The 20567-nt window shown below is 41.8% G+C and overlaps 1 protein-coding gene across 8 annotated transcripts in view; it reads left to right on the top strand.

Moving 5' to 3' along the window:
* The window catches only part of PKP4 (plakophilin 4), a 437166-nt gene that overhangs the window by 202365 nt on the left and 214234 nt on the right, over window positions 1–20567 (top strand). For 7 of the 8 annotated variants that reach the window (XM_089659730.1, XM_089659733.1, XM_089659734.1 and 4 more), the window contains one exon: window positions 3406–3518. In XM_089659730.1, the coding sequence (XP_089515856.1) occupies window positions 3406–3518 (113 nt within the window). Of the gene's footprint in view, window positions 1–3405; window positions 3519–20567 lie in introns of those variants that run through there. The other variant, XM_089659736.1, reaches the window with a different exon arrangement.

Below are 20567 nucleotides of genomic sequence, written 5' to 3' on the forward strand. Positions count from 1 at the left end.
GATGAATTACTATAGGGGGGATGAATTACTATAGGGGGGATGAATTACTATAGGGGGGATGAATTACTATATGGGGGATGAATTACTATGGGGGATGAATTACTATGGGGGATGAATTACTATAAAACAGTGGTTCTTAACCTGGGTTCGATCGAGCCCCAGGGGTTCAGTGAGTCAGTCTCGCGGGTTCGGCAGAGGTGAAGACCCACACCCGACTCATATGATTCGTGCAGTAAATATTCATTATTATGTTTTTGTTTTGTGTTAAAATCATGTTTTAATGGTTTTGTTCTTTGTTCTTAACGGTTTTGTTCATTTTGTGCACCTATGTATAAATATATACCTATGTTTTGAATTTTAAAAATCATATTTTATTTTTCCAATTAAGAAGGGTTCGGTGAATGCGCATATGAAACTGGTGGGGTTCAGTACCTCCAACAAGGTTAAGAACCACTGCTCTAGCATCTAGGCATACAGACTGCTTCTACAACATTTGTGAAAGAATGGGTCGCTCTCAGGAGCTCAGTGAATTCAAGCGTGGTACTGTGATAGGTTACCATCTGTGTAATAAATCCATCCGTGAAATTTCCTTGCTATTAAATATTCCACAGTCAACTGTTAGTGGTATTATAACAAAGTGGAAGCAACTGGGAAGAACAGCAACTCAGCCTCGAAGTGGTAGGCCACATAAAATAAGCGGGGTCAGCACATACTGAAGCGCATAGTGCGCAGAAGTCACCAACTGTCTGCAGTGTCAATATCTAAAGACCTACAAACTTTGTGTGGCCTTCAGATTAGCACAACAACAGTGCATAGAGAGCTTCATGAGCTGCATCCAAGCCTTACATCACCAAGTGCCATGCAGAGTGTCGGATGCAGTGGTGTAAAGCATGCCACCACTGGACTCTAGAGCAGTGGAGACATGTTCTTTGGAGTGACAAATCACTCTCCTCTGTCTGGCAATCTGATAGACATGTCTGGGTTTGGCAGCTGCAAGGAGAACGGTACTTTCCTGACTGCTTTGTGCCCAGTGTAAAGTTTGGTGGAGGGGGGATTATGGTGTAGGGTTGTTTTTCAGGGTTTGGGCAGAAATCCAACCAGTGTCAATTACAGGAGTATTTGGCATTGTGGGCTGCAGCAGCGAGCAGTACTGTCCTTTTCAGGAACATCTGTTATTAGCACTTTGAGTTTAGTGACAGTCTTTTTAAAGCAAACCTGTTCTTTGCTCATTCAGGATAAAGCAAGGTTTGGTTTAATCCCTCCCATCCTGAGCAGCATATGGTTACCTTTCTTAACTCCACATCCCTTGCTGCTCCGTTCACCACTGGGGGGGCTTGGGCTAAGCCAAATTCAATTAAATTTAAAAAAGAAAAAAAAACTTGTACTGCTGGTTACCGATGTGAATTTAAAACATTAAAGCATTTCTATATCGTTTTCACTACTTTACTACAGAAATGGTTTTTGCTTTTGCATATGACAGATTCACTGTAATGTTGTAGCTCTTCTTGCGATCCCTTAATGACCCTCTGGTTTTAAGTACTGCAGTGTTTATGCAATGGCAGGAGATGATTTGGATAAAATATTGCCTTCTGTATTGTGCGCCCTCAGTACAGCTGCAGCTACCTCCGCTGGATTTCAGCTATCTCTCCCAGCCACCAGGCTGTACATGAATGAATCAGTGACAGTAATGGGTGGAGATTTGGACGACTTGGCTGATTTATGCAAATATTCATGTGTATGAAGGGAGGGGGGAAGGTTTATGTGGAGCGGGGAAGATTAATTTGATTGCTTTTTTATATTTCGCTTGCGTTTTCAAGCCAAGGTCCAGAGCGAGCGTAATGAGCAGACAGGCTAATCTTAAAATACATGCTTATTGTTTGCACTGTGATACGGAGTCTAGTACATAAAATGGATTATATTACTGCTGAATATAATACTCTGTGACATTTTTAAACCTCACCTCAATAAAGACTTTTCTAAGAGAGACATTTCTTAAGACAAGATGCAACAGAATGGCAACATTTATAATCATTTCCATGGATGCACCACTGTTTTGCTGCTAAACTATGGCACTCTGCTGGCTTACTGGGACACTAAGCCAAAGTGTTCTTCATAATGGGTTAATAACTGAATTATTATTGCTTTTTAAAGCGCTGCTCCAACCAAACCACTGTATATCCACAGTGAAACACATGAAATTTATAACGTGTGCAGTCCATTGTGGTACACCGGCCCTGCGATGTGTTGTGACTACACTCGTCAGATCTTGCAAGTCCGCAAACTGCATGCCATTGTCCTGCCTTCTATAAGCCATTCATGATCACATTAATCCTGCAATAGGCAAGGATGGCAGCCTTCATTGTACCTATCACCTATCTTGTTACAATCAGTGTACAGAGCTGCATTTTGATGTATTTTATGGTAGGTGATCTGTCATAAAGTTAGATATAAATTCTGAATGGTCATGTTGCCATGATTTTCTTTCACAACAAATATTTCACATTTTTGTTTTTTTTTTTATATGGATCTCTGTGTTCCTGATCTTTTGCAGAGTTTTTCAGCCACTTCCTGTCTTCTTGCTTGTGCTTCAGCTGCACATCCATTGCTTTCTGAGATCATTGGAGCATACTGCACAAAGTGTCAGCAAAGCTCAGCCTTTTCAAGAGCGAGGGCTACTTAAGTGATCTGCAAACCAATCGCAGGCCACAATTAAATTAAATGGTTCAGAATTGCCTTCTTTTTTTTTGGGGGGGGGGGGGTAGTTTAATGGACATTTTTTTCCTGCAGCCTCTGAATGCCGGCAGGAGGGAGAATAGAAGCAGGAGAAAATGGACAGGATCGGTTCCTGTATATGCTGCCCCTCCTGTCCAAGTGTAAAATGGAATGTGACAGGGAGGTCAAACAGGTCCCCTGGAGCATGGGTAGGGGTCGCAATTGCCACCCCTCACACCACACCAGTGGTTGGGGTTGTGTGTAAAAACAACCCCTAAACCGCATATGTAAACAATCCCTTCTGCAGTTATGCAAATGGATGAGGGTTGCTGCTTTGAGGCTTCTCACACAGGCAAGACCAATCCACACACTGATGAGGGTTACTTAATGTTTGATATTCTTGTGTACACCTCAGTAATTACAAATGGTTGTTTTTGGATGCTGTTTGTACACATACAAGAAGCCTGGCTCACCATAATGTATTATGGCTGAGATGAATGACTGCTTATATCTGTTTGAGGTGAATAGTAATGCTTTATAAACTCATAAAAAATATGTTCAGCAGGAGGTTTTACAGAAATGAGGTATGGCAGTGGAGGACAGATTATTTTGTGTCCCACCTGGTTGTCTTCACATGAATCTGTGTGTTTGCACGTCACCTGAGGCTTCATTCTCATTTTCTTGAAATTCCAGGAGCTGCAATTTGAACGGCTCACCAGGGAGCTTGAGGTGGAGAGACAAATTGTTGCCAATCAACTAGAAAGATGCAGACTGGGAGCGGAGTCACCAAGCATCGCCAGCGTAAGGTACACATTTTAATGACTCTGCTCGATCCCACACTGTGAAATGGCCATTGCAGCAAACCAGCCACTGTGCATAATTTATTTCACTGTTTATATGTGCTGATCTGCTCGCTCATCAGGAGTGTTCATCAACTAATGGAGCAGTTCCCATTTAACAAACACAGAAATCATCCACAAACTATGCTCTTGTTAAAACGGGTTTTGGCATGTATTCATTCTTATGAATTCTCATTAAAGCATTGCCTTATTTTTATGAAATATATAATTTAGTTTTGGTTGCAGCATGTGTGTGCAACCACATTGCTATTGAGTAGATACAAAATTCACCATACACAATTTGATGACATTTAAATCTGAGATCTGGAAGCTGTGCCAAAAAAGGTAGGTTTAGGGCAAAGGATAAGTCACCAGTATTGCCTCTGGTCTTCCTGCAGCTCCTTCTTCCACATGCCTTGTTCTGCACTATGTCTGTGTGGTGGCGACCATCTTGGTAAAGGCACAGTTTTGCTAGCTATTGTCCGATTCTCCAGCAAGGAGAACAGTGAGCAGCACAGTAGTGACATCACTCCAAATGTTCTAAAATGAACTGTCATAGGCAGCAGTACCTTAGAGCTCATGCTCCAGGTATACAGTTATGAGGATGCCTAGGCACGCTCATATACCAAGGCACTGCTGTTTTGCAAGAGTAAATCAAGACGAGTAGTTCAGGTCCATGTTAAGCAAGGAAAAAGGAGGTCCTGGCTCCTCTTCAGCCACTTAGTTACTCACAGAAAAAGAGAAACTAAAGCAGTGTCTGCTATTATGTGTGTATTAAAATGAAATTATGCATACTTAAAGCTGAACTCCGGGGTAAACAAATATTGTGTAAATGCAAGAAGTATGTGTATTCTTATTTGAATCTTGGTGTGCTTTGTGCATTTCTTCTTGATCCGTGCAGTGTTCTTGTGTGAAACTTTACCTCTGTGCAGGAGTTTTGTGTAATGAAGGCCAGTTACTGCTGTTCTCTCTCCTTATGTACGTGACTGGTCTTGTATTCGCCCTCTCCTCTAGTTTTCTGCAGGGAGCCTTATTGAATGGGCATGATGGGTCCTTCTCACAACGCTGCTCTCTGTACAAGCTCTGTACAACGGTGATGATGGCACTGCTACTTTTTACAATTAATAAGCATTTGATGAACATGGTGGATTATTGTACCTTACGGCTTTTAAGGAATTTTTCATTAAAGTTTTTGTTCCTAGAGTTTGACTTTAAAGAAGAACTAGCATCAGATGCAATATTTGCATGATATGTGCTTGTATGCTGTGTTTGTATAACACTTCTGGGTACATATTACTTCTCGCAGAGGTCACACTACTTAGTTTGCCAACTCATTTAATTTATTTTCTCTTCAGGAGGCAGCACAATCTTTGCTCATGTGTCATCCAGGTTCCTAAACGGAGATGATAGTGCAAAGATACTGTAAATCAGTTAAGTGCTTGTCCCTGTTCAGTTCTTGGGTGTGTTTACAAATGTCTGAGAAAGATATGTCCCCTCTACAGAAGCTTTGTGCATAGTTACAATGTTGCAATCTGTCCACTGGGGAGGAGACAAATTTGTATCCTCCTGCCTGGTAATAATTATGGATAATGATATTCAGGAACCGCTTTTTTGATGATAGAATATATAATTTTCCTGTATATTGTGACATGTTACAAATGCATTCATGCAGACATTGAAAGTTACAGAGAGGTCCACATTAGAGTAGACGTCCATTCAAATTCCTACTAAATGTAAATTAGCTTCCGCCCCCATGGAACCCCTATACTAACTATCCTGTAGAGCAGCGGTCACTAAATGGTGGACCATGGTCCGGGTGCGACCCCAGCAGTGCTGCTGTTCGGACCGCCAGCCCGCAGTGACAGATCCGCCGCTGAGCAAAGCGGTCGTCATGACAACATGACATAGCGTGTGCCCCGTCCCTTTCAGCTCACTATCTTTCCGGCTCCCGCTCCCTTCCTGTACACAAGCGTCCAGCAAGGATCCTGGCACAGCTCCTGTCTGCCCTCAAGGTAAGATATAGTCTTGCAGAGTGCCTCTTAACATAAAATGTGCCCATCAGAGTGCCCCTTAACATAAAATTTTATGTTAAGGGGCACTCTGATGAGCACATTTTATGTTAAGGGGGCACAAATGGACGCATACTTTGGAAAGGGGCACTCTGATGGGCACATGTGATGGAAAGGGGCACACTGATGTGGAATATGATGTAAAGGGGCATTCTGATGGGGAAATATGATGGAAAGGGGTACTTTGAGTGTAAAGGGGCACTCTGACGGGAATATCTGATGTAAAGTGGCACTGTGATGGGGATACCTGATGTAAAGAGGTATTCTGATGGGGACAACTGATGTAAAAGGATCACTCTGATGGGCACACCTGATGTGATGGGAATACATGATGAAAAGTTGCACTCTGATGGCAACACCTAATGTAAGTGGGCACACTAATGGGCACACCCTATTCAGACCTCGGCCAGAAGAGAATTTGTGACAAGACCTCCTTGAATTTTAATTCAATACCCCCTGCTGTAGAGGAAAGATGTGTATTCTTTACTATTCCCTGGGCATTCTGGTCCAGTCATGTGATAGGCTCCCAGTGTCGGCTTTAGGATAGAGGAGAGAGAACAGACCCGTGAGCTTGGTCTAGATGCCAGGATGAATATTTAGGGTGACATTGTACAAGTACTCTCATTGTTAATGATCAAAAGGGCTACATTTATTGAATGCAACATTTTTTAAAGGCATTGACTAGCTGATACTTAGCATTTTGCAGTCCTAACAAATTCCTGGAGCCATTGAGGCCCAGCAGTGGACCGAATGCTGCCCCACTTTACATACTCATTCTGCTTTAGCATGACTTGTTGCATAGCTGACATAATAGTCGGTGGTTTGGATAATGGTCATAAAGATTTTGATGCTTTTTCTATTACTCTTGCATTTTTGTTAAAGCTGAATGCTATTGTCCAAGCTTTGATTTATCCAAAAGGTCTAATTTTCATGTTCTGCCTCATTTCACGCTGACATTTTTAAATACTAAAATGCTTTATAGCAATTCTTCTCCACATCGATTACAAACCACACAGTACAGTCAGTGACTGTTTGACTACCTGATTGAATGAAAAATCCAACACTCATCAGTTTCTGTTGAGAGCTCCTTCAAATGTTTTTGACCAAGATAGAATTTAAAACATTGACTTTTCAACTAGACAAAAGGCCAATAACATATACAGTAAGATTGCTTTAAATATAAACAGATATCTAGCTATATAATTATAATTCCGACAGGTAAAGACCCCTATGTTGTATAATTAGATTCTTTTCTTTTTTTGGCATACTAATTTGAATATTTTGAATTCTTTACTAATCGGGCTACCAAAATATGGCTGCAGGCTTGCATTATCCTTCTAATCTCATATGAATCCTTCTGTAGGTCACATTCATCCTGGCTGTACATTTGAGACATCAGTGAGCACTTCTCATGGCATTGTATCAGAATATATCTCCTATGTACATAAATCTGAATAAATAACCAATGTTAGACCCTATAAATAAAAATTCATTGAAATGTTAATAGCTATGCCTGTGCAAGAGGGAAATACAGACACGCATACTGTCAAGAATGTTTGTAGCGTGTCCCTCATTTAACCATTTACAGCCTACTCACTGTACATTTTCTGCTGGCGGGTAACATAGCCAGGCCAGGCGACATACTGGTATGTCACCTGGCACATGTGCACTAACGCTCCCTGGGGGCATGCAGCAGCGCGATCATGTGAACACTCTGTTTGGTGGACACTATGGTTTACAGTGTTCAGTACCCGGCTGCTATAAGCGACTAGGGTATCCTGATCACTATGGCCAATCATATCAATCACATGATATTGTGCAAGCAAAGTGTCATGAATGGCTTTCTCTTCAGAACAACTTGATTACTGTTGTGATGCTGTGATTTGCCCACAGCTATTACATGGTACCTGGCTACCTGTACTATGTGATTAGCTGTAGCCAATCACAGCATGTCAACTGTAAGCAAGCTGTCATGAATGGAAAGCCAGTGCTGAATAGCAGAAAAATACCCTGGTCATGAGGGGTTAAACCTTCCAGAGGTCAAGTGGTTAAAAACTGGATTTAAAAGCAGTTAATCATAGTCACCAGATTCCAGGTGAGATCAAGTGCCCATGCTTAAAGGGTAAGTCCAATTTCGTGGGGAAAAGAAATAACAAATACTAAATATAGTTTATACAATAGTTTATGCAATTGCAACACAAATCATATTGTACAGACCTGGCCAACGGTTTTGAGAATGAAATCATTTACCTGCAAGGAAACCTGTGCAGTCATCATTGCTTTGCACAAAATTAGATTCACAGGCAAGGATATTGCTGCTACTAAGACTGTACCTAAATTAACCATTTATCGGATCTTCAAGAACTTCAAGAAGAGCGGTTCAATTGTTGTTGAGAAGGCTTCAGGGTGCCCAAGAAAGTCCAGCAAGCGCCAGGGCCGTCTCCTAAAGTTGATTGAGCTGTGGGATCGGGGCACCACCAGTGCAGAGCTTGCTCAGGAATGGCAGCAGGCAGGTGTGAGTGCATCTGCACATACAGTGAGGGGAAGACTTTTGGAGGATGCCCCGGTATCAAGAAGGGCAGCAAAGAAGCCACTTCTCTCCAGGAAAACCTCAGGGGCAGACTGATATTCTGCAAAAGGTACAGGGATTGGACTGCTGAGAACTGGGGTAAAGTTATTTTCTCTTAAATCCCATTTCTGATTGTTTGGGGCATCCGGAAAAACCTTATCCGAAGAAGAAATGGTGAGCACTACCATCAGACCTGTGTCGTGACAACAGTAAAGCTTCTCGGTCGAGGGATTGGGCTCGCTCACAATTTTGCCCAAGAACACAGCCATGAATAAAGGGGTGGTACAAAAACATCCTCTGAGAGCAACTTCTCCCAACCCTCCAAGAACAGTTTGGTGATGAACAATGCCTTTCCAGCATGATTGAGTGCCTTGTCATAAGGCAAAAGGGGGATTTGTGCTAGGAGAAGTAATGGGGGGATATGTGCTAGGAGTAGGGGGAGTTGGCAAGGATTTGTGCTGAAAGGGGGGGGGGGGGATTTTGGTAAGGTGGGAAGATTTCATGCTGGGAAGGGTAATTTGAAGAGGATTGGTTCTGGGAGGGGGGATTTGTGTAAGGAGGGGGGGGGGGATTTGTGCTAGGAGAGGGAATTGGGGGATTTATGTTAGGAGATGGGATGGGGGGAGGATTTGTGTTTTAGTATGGAGGGTTTTGGGGGATTTGTGTTCAGAGGGGGGATTGGAGGGGAATGTGTACTAGGAGAGGGAATTGGGGCATTTGTGTTAGATGGGATGGGGGGGATTTGTGTTTGTATGGAGGGTTTTGGGGGATTTATTTTCAGAGGGGAGATTGGAGGGGAATGTGTACTAGGAGGGGCGATTGGAGGGGAATTTGTGCTAGGACAGGGGATGAGAGGGTTGTGTTAGAAGGGAGGATTGCAGGTATTTGTGCTACGTGGGAGGATTGGGGGAATTGTGCTAGGAGGGGGGGATTAGGGGGAGCTGTGCTGGAAGAGGGGATTGGGGGAATTTGTTGTAGGTGCGGGGATATTGGGAGGGGGTGTGCTAGGAGGGGGGATTTGGGTGGGGAGGAAGGATCTTGGGTTGGGAAGGGTAATTTGGAGAGAGTTGTGCTAGGAGGAGGGATTTATGGGGATTTGTGCTAGGAGGAGGGATTGGGGGGATTTATACTAGGAGGGGGGATTTGGGGAGAGGATTTGAGCCAGGATGGAACATTTGAGGGGAAAGAGGATGTGTTCTAGGAGGGGTGAAGTAGACATACAGGTGAAGTAGTGTTTTTTTTGTTTGTTTTGTTTTTTTTGGGGGGGGGGGGTGCAGGTAGCAGGTCTTGCTTAGGGTGAAAAATAGTCTAGCACCAGCCCTGAGCATACCATAGTAACATCTGACAATAAGATCTAAAAACATTGAGGCAGCAGACTTAGTGAAAAATAATATCTATGTCATTCTCAAAACTTTTGGCCAGGGCTGTAGTTGAATGTTATTAAAAATTACCTTTTTCACTCTACAGCATTGTAATTTTCTGTAAAATGCAATGCAATATGGCAACCTGGAGGCGTTCTGTACACAGATGGTGTACAGAAGGCAACCCAGAAATGTCCTTTCCTGCTTGAGTGATTCTCTCACTGATTTTCCCAGAAGCCTGCACTAAGATACAAATCAGATTATGTGTATCCCTTGCAGCAAAAATGTAATTTTTTTGTGAGATACTCTCAAAGGGAAATCATGTCTAAAGGGATGCAGACCCTGCAATTTTCCTCAGTCGATCCCTGCAGGTGAAGCAGCTTGATTGATAATTGTGAAACCACTCTTTCTCCTTCATTAAGCACATGGACACAAACGGCTATTTCTTCAGAATAACAAAAGGCAGGAATCTGCAACAAAGTTTGTTTAAAATCCTTGCAATGTACATTGATGACATAGAAGAATATTTTTCCTCAACAAAAGTGAAGTTACTCTTTAAGTTGGCCATGCACTAGTAGACTTTCGTTAAAATTTTTTCAATTTAAGAACATTTGTTCAATTTTCTAACTGACAGTTGGGTCAAATCGACCATTTTTTGCCACAGTGATAAGAACATTTGAAGGCGCGAGATAGAAAATTTTTCTCAAGCAAATTTCTAACAGTAAATGTAGTTTTGATTTGAGAAGTTACATTAATTCCAAAATCAAATGTTGAAAGCAATTGAAATTTCGAATGACATTCAGCAAGTCATCCAATGTAAATGAGAGAGTAAAAAAAATAATGCAGATTGCTGGAGCAATGCAGGGCTCATGCAGACTGTCAGAGTAGCTGTCTGCTCATACCTCATACGGGCAGACAGTTATGTAATGGCAGGAAGAAGCAATGAACTACCACAAGGCTCAACAGCACCCTGTTAGTTCATTGGGAACTTCAACTCGACATCTGCAAGGGATGTTGGTACTTGACATGACATGGCCATGTGGACAGGGGACCTGCATGGTTGAACTCTTTTCAAATAATGACAGCACGCGTTGGCAGAAGGGGGGGGGGGGGATCAGGGTGCCGCTGCAGGAGTGGGAACATGCTACATGTTTCACCCTAATGGATGTAACATGTTCCCAAAGGTGAACTTGTCCTTTAATGCATGTTTTTTGGTGCTCTGGCACACATTTGGGGGCCCATTAAAGTCAAAAGAATAGCATAAAAATACATACTAAATATGATTAGATCACATGGCTACAGGTGTCAAAATGCACGCAAAAACCCTTTGTAAGACTGCTTTCTAAAGAAAAAAAAAAAAACAGCTCAAACACTCTTTGAAATTTCTTTTTCCGGGTAGGTTGTCATTACCGTGTATGTTTGTATGGTTTGAAAAAGATGGGTTCCTCAGCTCGCTGCAAGATTCCACAGGCTTTTTCTTCTGAGCTGTTTTAAGCTTTGCTAACCTCACTTATGTGCTCTTGCCTTTCATTTCTGTTTATCTATGTTAAACTGAATGAATAGTTTTACAAGGTGAGTGCTTAAACTCCCTTTTTAGCAAACTCAGTACTTCTTCTGCACTGTAGTCCCACAGTGTTGTCAGGCCTGCCTGAGCACTCCCTCCTTAACTACAATCCTCATCTTTCTAGTGGCATAGAGGCAGTATTGTCAGCTCAAACAGGAAGTTAGGAGAACACTGGATGCTTGGCAAATCAACAGGAATTATTCCGTACAAAATATATATATATATATATATATATATATATATATATATATATATATATATATATTTTTTTTTTTTTTAAAAAAGCAAATAAAAATGTGCCTCTATTGCAGGGATGTACTGCATAATTTTGTCTTCTGACATACAGTTAAAGCGGAGTTCCACTCAACCTATCAAAAAATAAGTCAGCGGCTACAAAAACTGTAGCCGCTGACTTTTAAAAACAGCCACTTACCTGTCCCTCGGTCCCGTGGTATGTTCTCCGCAGCTCGTTTCATCGGCTGTCCTGTATTCCAGGAGGCCGTAATCTTCAGTGTGGGCACCCACGAGTAGCGCTGCGCTTCATGAATGGTCCTGTAGTCTTTGGGACCTGTCACCCCCCCCGCTTCCCAAAGGTGCCAATCCTTAATGGGGAGCGGGGGAGCAGTCCTTAAAGCGGAACTTCCCCTTTTGGGTGGAGGTCCACTTTAAATCTTAGTTTATGCTGTGCTTTACATACTAGTCATTCATAGGTCCCTGCCTTCAAGAAGCTTGCAATCGAAAGTCCCTATCGCACACATATTTGCATACTAGGGCCAATTTAGACAGGAGCCAGTTAACCTAGCATGATTGGAGAGTGTGAAAATACCAGAGTCCTCCGTGGAAACCCCCCTCAATCACAGGCAGAACATGAAAACTCTATGCAGATAGTGACCTGTATGGGATTTGAGCTCAAGACTGTAAGACCAAATTGATAACCACTGAGCCACTACTATCCTGCTAAAGCACTGTATATCGCAAAAAGAAAATTGCCATATATTTTAACTTTTTTCTTTTTTTGTTACTTGTTGCATCTCAGTATTGATGATCTCCTGCAGCCACTTTCTGACAGCGGTGGACCATTCCCACATAATGTGTGTTGAAACGATCACCTGTGATCAGATGATATTTTCATTCCTGCTGTTATGTGCAGTTTTAATAGACTAGTGCAATGAGAACTGCAAATGTTATTCTGTTCAACCAATCAGATTTCATATCAGATGTCTGTCTGCTTCACTTTATAGCAGTTGTAGTCAGTCTGAGGAGTTTTACTTGGTAGAAGCAAATCATTTTGTGTCTATTAAGACTTGTTTACCGAGCATCAAATTGTACCTCATCTACTAATATTGTTATAGACATGAGCATAATTATACATTTAATGGAAATTCTTTGGTTTTGTACATTAAAATATATCAGCTGCTGCATTCTAGGCAGGAATTTTAATGTACTCTAAAGGGGAAGTCTATGTACTGTGAAACACCTGAGCAACAATCACACAAATATCTAATTCTTTTTCTTGGGACTTTTTATGCTTCGCCTGTGCCAAGGACTGCTGGACAGCTGCTCAGAGGAAAGACGTTTTCCAAACACTCTTTTTAACCACTTGTAAAATGACTTTTATTTACCTTTCAGGCTTCTCTACATGTGTTCCCAAATGGAAGCTGAGCTTTTTGCAGGCCGAAACAGAACTTTCCAGCTACAGCTTATTATATTGAGTGAAAAAAATCTTGCGCGACAGGGGGGAATCTTTTAAAAAGCCCAATCAATTTTCAAGTGCAATATGTGAAACCTCAAGAGGTGAGATTAAGGTGGAAATCTTCTTGCGAAATTTTAAGTGAGAATCTTTGAGAAGTTAAGGAATAAACAAACCATTTAGATGAACAGGATACATGACGCAGCCCTGGTGGTCAGAGTAACAATTTTGCATGATTAGTCAGGAGGTCCCCTGTTCATGTCCTCTAAGACCTGCCATGCACAACTAAATGGAAGGAAGTTATGCCTCCAATACTTTGCAGTATATAAGGAAAACCTTTAAGGAATTTACAGTTTGAAAACTACAGAGAAATGTAAAGTGTTGAAAATTTAACAAAGATTGTGCCTTATTTCAAAGTTTCCCAGCATTCTTTAATGATAACCCCATGCTCTATATTGATTTTATTAAAAAATGGTTTAGTGCTAGAAATGAGCTATATGTGGCCATCCCCCTTCATTGACGGCTTACTTTATGTCAGTGCTTCTCAAACTTCTTTTAGTCAAGGCACACTTTCAAATTATGCACAGTCTTGGGGCACCCCGTGCTAACATGTAAAAAAAACTAACTATAATTTTACATAACACAGCAGCATCCACACATGTAGGGCATGCTAGGCTAGAGATACTTTAATTTTAAGAAACAAATATACATTTGCACACTGGTTCTGAGTAGTATTCTGGCATTTCTCCCTCCAGGTTCTTTTCCCCAAGTAGCTAAAATGACCCCAGTGCTGACGGAGAGGGGCAGGGTAGGGACAAACAAGGATGCTGAGCTCACCTTCTTGATCCAGCTTTGTGCACGGGAGCCTCAGCTGTCCTGGGTCTCCCTCCTCATTGGCTGGGACACAGAAGTGGGAGCCATTGCCTTCCACTGCCTCTCAATCACAGCCAGTGAGCCAATGAGGACAGCGGGGCTTGGGAGCGAGCACGCACCAGTGCCCCCATATCAAGTAGCTTGCTATTGGGGCAGTGATCAAGGGGGTGGAGCCAGAAGCGCCAGCGGGGAACCTGAGATGAAGAGGATTGTGGCTGCTCTGCGCAAAACCATTATACAGCACAGGTAAATATGACATTGTTTTTTTTTTGTTTTTTTTTCATTTGGCTGCTGTGAGCTGAACTGGTTGATGTACGTTGGAAGTAGTAGAAGTTACAATACAAAAAAAAGTCATAAGTTATGTTTATAGTTTAGAAATATGAATGTCTTGTGATTTTTCGTAAAATTATTCTTATATTTGGGTTTTTCCATCAATGACCAATATGGTGGTCAACTGAGGACTGGTAAATTTAGTGCTGCCTAAGGAGGCAATAGCAAATGCCTCTGACAATTGGCAGTGCTTATTATTAGTTGCAAAGACTACTACAGTTTGTAGTAGTAAAAAATCTCTGCAATCTGGAGGATTTTCCTGTCCATCAGAGAGGAGGATAGGAGATATTGAAAAACATTTGTCTCTCTGGTTTAGTAGCAAGAAAAACAGTGGGGAGTCCAGATGCTGCATAAAATGAATTGATATATTCCCTTCCTTTGTTATCATGGACATATCTGCCTGTAGATTTCCAACTTTGTATTTGATATTGGTTTGATCAGTGGTGGAAACCAGTTGAATTTGAATGTTCAGATGTGGCCCCCATTTTCTCTCACAGGTTGCACTTACTCATTTTATTGTTTCTGCTTTTTCTAAATGGGAAGCTGTACCAAAAATGTCAAACGGACGGCATAGGATTAGTCACTGGTATTGACTTTGAGCTGCCTGCAACGGACATTTTTCCTGTTCCGGACTTACCAGATGATGCAGCCATCTTGGTGGAGACACTAGGCTTTGCTTCTCAATGTGGCACATCTGGTGATAGGTTCACAGAATGGATGAAGCAAAACCAGGAACGTTCCTCAGGTACAGCTTTTTCTTCAGCAAGGAGAACAGTGAGCAGAACAGTAATGATTGTACTAAATTGAACTCAGAATCTTGTGAGAATAGCAGTCAGACCCAGTAGTGGCTTAGATCATCTCACTGCAGATATATACAGTGAGGCCCATAAATATTGGGACATCGACACATTTCTAACATTTTTGGCTCTATACACCACCAAAATGGATTTGGAATAAAACGAACAAGATGTGCTTTAACTGCAGACTGTCAGCTTTAATTGGAGGGTATTTACATCCAAATCAGGTGAACTGTGTAGGAATTACAACAGTTTGCATATGTGCCTCCCACTTGTTAAGGGACCAAAAGTAATGGGACAGAATAATCATAAATCAAACTTTCGCTTTTTAATACTTGGTTGCAAATCCTTTGCAGTCAATTACAGCCTGAAGTCTGGAACGCATAGACATCACCAGACGCTGGGTTTCATCCCTGGTGATGCTCTGCCAGGCCTCTACTGCAACTGTCTTCAGTTCCTGCTTGTTCTTGGGGCATTTTCCCTTCAATTTTGTCTTCAGCAAGTGAAATGCATGCTCAATCGGATTCTGGTCAGGTGATTGACTTGGCCATTGCATAACATTCCACTTGTTTCCATTAAAAAACTCTTTGGTTGCTTTTGCAGTATGCTTTGGGTCATTGTCCATCTGCACTGTGAAGCGGCGTCCAATGAGTTCTGAAGCATTTGGCTGAATATGAGCAGATAATATTGCCCGAAACACTTCAGAATTTATCCTGCTGCTTTTGTCAGCAGTCACATCATCAATAAATACAAGAGAAGCAGTTCCATTGGCAGCCATACACACCCACGCCATGATACTACCACCACCATGCTTCACTGATGAGGTGGTATGCTTAGGATCATGAGCAGTTCCTTTCCTTCTCCATACTCTTCTCTTCCCATCACTTTGGTACAAGTTGATCTTGGTCTCATCTGTCCATAGGATGTTGTTCCAGAACTGTGAAGGCTTTTTTAGATGTCGTTTGGCAAACTCTAATCTGGCCTTCCTGTTTTTGAGGCTCACCAATGGTTTACATCTTGTGGTGAACCCTCTGTATTCACTCTGGTGAAGTCTTCTCTTGATTGTTGACTTTGACACACATACACCTACCTCCTGGAGGGTGTTTTTGATCTGGCCAACTGTTGTAAAGAGTGTTTTCTTCTCCGGGGAAAGAATTCTTCAGTCATCCAACACAGTTGTTTTCTGTGGTCTTCCGTGTCTTTTGGTGTTGCTGAGCTCACCGCTGTGTTCCTTCTTGTTAAGAATGTTTTGGCCACGCCTAATGTTTTTGCTATCTCTCTGATGGGTTTGTTTTTTCAGCCTAATGATGGCTTGCTTCACTGATAGTGACAGCTCTTTGGATCTCATCTTGAGAGTTGACAGCAACAGATTCCAAATGCAAATAGCACACTTGAAGTGAACTCTGGACCTTTTATCTGCTGATTGTAATTGGGATAATGAGGGAATAACACACACCTGGCCATGGAACAGCTGAGAAGCCAATTGTCCCATTACTTTTGGCCCCTTAACAAGTGGGAGGCACATATACAAACTGTTGTAATTCCTACACTGTTCACCTGATTTGGATGTAAATACCCTCAAATTAAAGCTGACAGTCTGCAGTTAAAGCACATCTTGTTCGTTTCATTTCAAATCCATTGTGGTGGTGTATAGAGCCAAAAATGTTAGAATTGTGTCGGTGTCCCAATAGTTATGGACCTGACTGTAGCTATGATGCTCAAGGCACAGGAAGTATTCAAACAAGAGGTACATTTTTTTTTCTGGGTACTGCTTGGGCATATTTAACATTTCTAGGTTTTTCCGTATGAGATAGTAACACTCCATATTTTCAGCTCAGGTCTACTTTGAATTACAAAATTAAGAATAGTAGTAGGCCTCATGCACACCGGACGTTAGAAAAACACCAGTAGCGTCAGCTGTAGAATGCCGTTTTGTTGCGTTATTTTTGCATTCGCATTTTTCAGCGTTTGCGTTTTTTTTAGGGAAACTTTACTCCCACAAAAGCCGGAGGCTAAAAAATGCTCAAACGTTGGATAGCTTTGTTTTACCACATTTACCAGTGTTAGAGAGTGTTTATCGTCAAAAAGCAACTCATCTTGAAACAACACTAGTTCTGGGGAGTTTACTGGCTGTAGAAAAAAGTGCCAGATGCCAAAAACAGCAGCTGTAAAAACGCCCAGTGTGCATGAGGACTTAAAGTTTTCATTCAGGATACATACGGTATATATATTTTATTCATGATCTTCTCTTATCTAAACTTCATCAAGGTGAAACATCAACTTTAAGAAAAAACATTGTTGACTTTGCCTACTGTTTGGGACTGAAGTGGCCAATTCCAGTGCACTTACTGAAACAGTGATCAGTAGGAGGTGGTTCTTTACTGTAATCAAATGAAGAGTCCTAGTGCTGTTATAGCAAATGTCAGACTTTAAAATGGAACTAAACTGCAGTATGCACCACAAATCAGAAACTCTATTTAATTCATTCTTAATATTCAGAAGCAAATTCACACATCCATCCATGTCTCCATGTTTTCTTTTGCTGAGAAATTACTTTGAAAAATACCATCTAGCATTTCTAGCGGTGGCCATCTTGAGTAAGGGCAGATTATTCATACAACATTTACTTCCTGGAATCCATTTGCCCTTAGATCGGGCATAATGACAGGAGGGTGTGCTCAGCTGAGAAAACTGAGAAAACCCCTCCTAAAGACTCCTGGGATGTATGACATCTTTTGGCTAGGCATGGAAACCAGGAAGTTAAAAAAAAAAAAAAGGCTAGCAGTATAAAAATTAAAGGTAGTCAGTGAAGTTCCTCTTTAACCACTTGGCAACCGAATGATGGCTACAGTGCTGTTGTCCAGTTCTGGGAGGACGTCATATGACAACCTTTCAGAATGTACCCTCCTGCACGCCCCCAGCGGTGCACACCCAGCGATCTCCCAATGATGTGGTAAAAGGCCAATCACAGCAGCCTTTTTCCACGTGATCAGCTGTGTTCAATGACACAGCAGATCACCGGGTAAATACAGTTGCCGGTTATCGTTTGCACTTTCTTCATACTGTCAGAGCATGAGGAAAGTACTGTCGATAACTGGCAATTGTCGGAGAACACCTCGGATGATCAGTGCCCAGCAGTGCTGCCCATCAGTGCTGCCTGTCCGTGTTCATCATTGCTGCATATCAGTGCAGCATCATCAGTGCCAACTTGGCAGTACTGCCTATCCATGCCACCTCATGAGTGCCCATCAGTGCTCCCTATCAGTGGCCATCAGTGCTGCCTATCTGTGCAGCCTCATCAATGCACATCAGTGACGGTGGAAAATTACCTGTTTGCAAAATTTTATAATATTATTATTATACAGTATTTATATAGCGCCAAAGGGTATGCTCAGCGCTGTACAGTAGCAGGGGGAGAACATGAGACAAGACAGTAACAATACAATACACGAGGGGTTTGAGGGCCGTGCTCTTTCGAGCTTACAATCTAGGAGGAAACTAATAAAATTTTTCTTTTTTCTAAATTTTTTGCTCTTTTTTTTGTTTATAGTGCAAAAAATAAAACACCCAGCGGCTATTAAATACCACCAAAAAAAGCTCTATTTGTGAGAAAAAAATGCAAAAAAATCTCATATGGGTACAGTGTTGCATGACCGCGCAATTGTCATTCAAAGTGCGACAGCGCTGAAAGCTGAAAATTGGCCTGGGCACGAAGGGGGTAGAAGTGCCCGGTAGGCAAGTGGTTAAGCATACTGTGAAATGCAGTAAACTTAAAGGGGAACTTCACTTTCTCAATCAACTATTTTTAATCCTTATGCTACTAGCATCAGTAAATAAATAGGAAGACGTATCACATTTACTTGTGTTCATTTTTTTTTTTTTTTGTTTACATTTTTTTCAATTACTTCGTAGTTTCCAGGCCTAGGTAAATGATGTCATACATCCCAGGAGTCTTCTGGAGGTAAGGTCGGGTTTGCTCAGCTAAGCACACCCTCCTTCCTGTATGCCTGAGCTAGGGGCATAAGGATTCCAAGAAGTAATTGCTACATGAATCATCTGCCCTTACTCAGGATGGCCACAACCAGAAATGCCAGGGGGTGTTTTTCAAAGTGATTTCTCAGCAAAATAAAACACAGACCTGGATGAATGGGTAATTTTTCTTTGAATATCAAAAATGAATTAAATAGCATTTTTGGTTTGTGGCGCTCGCATGCAGTGTAGTTTCACTTTAAGGACATTTATATGAATGTTTTTAGTTTGTTTAGTCTGACCTGAAGTTCTGGGTAGATATCTCAGAAAAAACAATGAGCTAAGAACAGGAACAGAGGGGGTATGTATTCTGGGAAACCCTGTCTGTTAATCCTGTCCTTATTGTTTCAGGGAAACTCATATAAAGGTGTAAAGAAATATGGTAACATTAAAGTGGTTGTAAAGGCTCAAGGTTTTTTGCCTTCATACATTCTATGCATGAAGGTAAAAAAACCTGTGTACAGCAGTGCCCCCAGCCCCCTTAGTACTTATCTGAGCTCCATCGCGATCCATTGTTGTGAACAACAGCCTCGTTTGTCATGGGTCTCTGGCTCATTGGCTGAGACAGCAAACAGGAGCCATTGGCTGCTTGCTGTGGGGGCACCCGACAGAAGGAGGAGCCAGGAGGGTAGGTAGGAGACCCGAGAAGAGAAGGATCCGGACTGCTCTATGCAAAACCACTGCACACAGAAGGGGTAAGTATAACATGTTTGTTATTTTACAAAAAAAGTAGGGTTAAAAAAGTGCCCCCTTGCAGGTTTAAATCATTATGTACTAGTATGCACTGCATACTAGCACATGACAGTTTTACCTACAAATGAGCTCCTCCTGGTCCCCAGCACTTCTATCTGCACTCGGTCTTCCTGCTGGGTTCTGTATCTTCAGCTGCTTGAATGGCTGGGCTGTGGTGACGTCATTCCTGTGCATATGCATGGGATCGCCACGGAACACAGCAGGCCGTAAATGTAGTCTGAGCTGTGCTCAGATCACATATACCGCTAATTGGCAGGGGGGCCTTTTATGACAGAACAGATCTCTAGTGTCTCTTCTGTTGTAAAACCCTGCCGGTCAGCATTTTTTTTTATCTTTTCACTTTAATATCAGCCTTGAGCATTTGCAGAAAGGTAGAGAAATCATAGCAATATGAGAAAATTTGCAAGGGTCTGTGAAGATTGTCACTTGCTGAGCAGTCAAACAGTACTTCATCATTAGCAGTGGTAAAGCTAAACTGGTCATGAAGTTCTACGCAACAGCAATAAAAAGGTACTGTTGGTCAGTGACTATAACTTAAAGTAAAATTGTCAAGAAAAAAATGTGTTTGCCATTGTTAATCTCCTTCAGAAAATTCTAGTTGCCTGTCTCATCTGCCTGCTCACTAGCTATACGATTTTGAGCCGCTGGTCAAAAGGAATGAAGATCGGGTAAGTCAGAGAAGTCCTCATCTGACATGGTTTTCATCAGGTCTAGGTACTGAAGCCATTGGATAATATGACAGTGAGAAAAGTAGCAGTTTTAAAGGGAGTGATCAACCATGCTAGCCTCCATACTTATTGCACGATGGGTTTTCTTTAGGCCTGGTTCACACTAATGCAATTTCAGATGCAGCTTGAGTCACATATGATCGCATGATAAAGGAAATTACATTGTTTTCAATAGTGGTCGTTCACATCAATGCAACTGTGTATGGGGCAATATAGGAAAAGGATTTCTATACCACTTTGGTGCGATTTCAGC

This window comes from Staurois parvus, unplaced genomic scaffold (assembly GCF_062004578.1).
Source record: "Staurois parvus isolate SC_StPar_1 unplaced genomic scaffold, SC_StPar_1.0 ptg000031l, whole genome shotgun sequence".
In the NCBI taxonomy this organism is placed as follows: domain Eukaryota; kingdom Metazoa; phylum Chordata; class Amphibia; order Anura; family Ranidae; genus Staurois; species Staurois parvus.